This window comes from Sinocyclocheilus grahami, unplaced genomic scaffold, assembly GCF_001515645.1.
Source record: "Sinocyclocheilus grahami isolate Dianchi unplaced genomic scaffold, SAMN03320097.WGS_v1.1 scaffold981.1, whole genome shotgun sequence".
Classification (NCBI taxonomy): domain Eukaryota; kingdom Metazoa; phylum Chordata; class Actinopteri; order Cypriniformes; family Cyprinidae; genus Sinocyclocheilus; species Sinocyclocheilus grahami.
In genome coordinates, this window is record NW_015506160.1 from 358,571 (window position 1) to 360,979 (window position 2,409).

At 37.5% G+C, this 2,409-nt stretch overlaps 1 protein-coding gene across 1 annotated transcript in view; it reads left to right on the top strand.

Annotated features, from left to right (window-relative positions):
- LOC107565101 (amyloid-like protein 2) overlaps positions 1-2,409 on the top strand; it is an 85,015-nt gene that overhangs the window by 65,560 nt on the left and 17,046 nt on the right. Inside the window, exon 3 of the mRNA XM_016250300.1 lies at positions 755-960. Coding sequence (XP_016105786.1) covers positions 755-960 — 206 coding nt within the window. The remainder of the gene's footprint in view (positions 1-754; positions 961-2,409) is intronic.

Sequence of the window (2,409 nt, forward strand, 5' to 3'; positions counted from 1 at the left end):
TTTTATTTTTTATTATTTTTTATTATACATTTATTTTGATGGGTGAAACCAAAAGATAATCTTTAGAACAACTGAATAATGTGAATAAAAACTAATAAACTAGCTAATATTAATCTTGAGTTTCAAAACCAACAAATATAAATCTTTATTTTCAACTCTGAATTCTGATTCATTGTGCCTGATTCAAAGATCAAATATCTGATATATGCACACCATTGACCAAACATCAATTGAATTATTTAACTGTATACTGCAAATCATATTTTTGCATTGCTCCATTATTTTGCTATACTTTATACTTTACAGCAAAATCTGCATGTCTGTGAGGTTATTGTGAAAACTGTAGCAATGTTTTGGCACCTTACATGTCAGCATGAAATATGATATAAACAGTTTAGCTTTGAGTTTTTGAACCTACTCTTGCATCCCAGACACGTATTCTCGTCACTGCCTTCCTCGTGAATGAATATGCAGAATGCTGTGAACTCTGTCGAAGAGGACACAACCGAGTGTGTACATGGTCACAATATGTGTTGGTTCTGTAAATCACCCCGAGCTGCCGTCATTCGTTCTCAGTGTGTGCATACTCCATGATAGCATCTCCATGCGCTGACTCTACTGATCCCGGGACAGACATTTAAGAGCTCTGCTGAATTTCTTTGGACTGTTCTTACACAGCAGACTGGCCTTTCAGAGCACATTTGCTCTAATTGAATGGGATTTCTTGACTCTCTCTGTCTCTATCTCTCTCTAGACCTGCTCTAAGGGGAACATGGTCCTGCACAGCTACGGCATGCTGCTGCCCTGTGGCATCGATAAGTTCCACGGCACTGACTACGTCTGCTGCCCATCTACTCCTGTTTCACCTTCTATAGAGCTAGATGATGAGGATGAAGACGAGGACGAGGAGGTGGAGGAGCCTGTCGTTGAGGATGAGGATGAAGAAGCAGTAGAGGAGAGGTAATGTAGTGCATACATATGATCTTCTGAAAGGAGTCGTAGGGCCTGTTTACACCAAGGACGATGATTATAATGATGAGGATAAAGATGGTTTTAAAAATAATTCTAAATATAAAAGAGTAGCAGAGTCTACACCACAACTACAGGGATAACGACACGGGATCAATATCATTGGAATCACTTTCAGAACGATTTTATCCAGCTGATCAACAATACAAATATTGACAGTCAATTAGAATTAGAGTTTAACATGGCAGACGATTTAAAGGGTTAGTTCACCCAAACATTTTAATTCTGTCATTAATTACTCACCCTCGTGTTGTTCGAAACCCGTAAGACCTTCGTTCATCTTCGGAACACAATTTAAGATATTTTTGATGAAATCTGAGGGCTCTCTGACCCTCCCATAGACAGCAAGGTAACTACCACGTTCAAGGTCCAGAAAAGTACCAAGATGATCGACAAAGTAGTCCGTGTGACATCAGTGGTTCAACTGTAATGTTACGAAGCTACCAGAGTACTTTTTTGACGTGATGACGTCATTACGCCAGATCTGGGTCAGCGCCACCACACGCTCGCGTCATGATACTGTTGTGAACACGCGTCCAAAGTGAATGTGGAATAAAGTCGTTATTTTTGTTTTCTTTGCGCAAAAAAGTTTTCTCGTAGCTTGAACCACTGATGTCACACGGACTACTTTGTCAATCGTCTTGGTACTTTTCTGGACCTTGAACGTGGTAGCTACCTTGCTGTCTATGGGAGGGTCAGAGAGCCCTCAGATTTCATCAAAAATATCTTAAATTGTGTTCCGAAGATGAACGAAGGTCTTACGGGTTTCGAACAACACGAGGGTGAGTAATTAATGACAGAATTTTCATTTTTGGGTGAACTAACCCTTTAACTTTAGCGCATGCTTATAATAAGCAGAAGATTTTTGTGCATTGGTGTCGATGCTAATGTATAGTTATCTTTATTGTTATTGGTTTTAGTGTAAACGGGCCTTTAGTTCACTGTGAGGTTTGTGGTTTCAGAATTAAAGGCATAATAATTTACCACAATTCCAATTAAATTAATTTAACACAATTTACCGGACACCATCAACAAGAAAACATTATTATAATTTTTATGTTCACAGATAAATTGTATTGAAACTTTGCCACACAAGGCCAAGGTTGTGTGTTTTGTCATTTGATTTTTTTAGGCGTTTTTTGTATCTCCGATCAGTTTTAATTGGCTCCAAAGGTTTAGAGCAGTTTTAAGAAATCCTATAGAATGAAATGAAACTATTTTAATGTCTATTTATATGTATGCACTATTGTTCAAATGTTTAAGATTTCTTGTGCTCGCCAAGGCTGCATTTATTTGATCAAAAATACAGTGAACTTTTACTACAATTTAAAATACCTGTTTTCTATTTGAATATATTTTAAAGTGTAATTTATTCCTGTG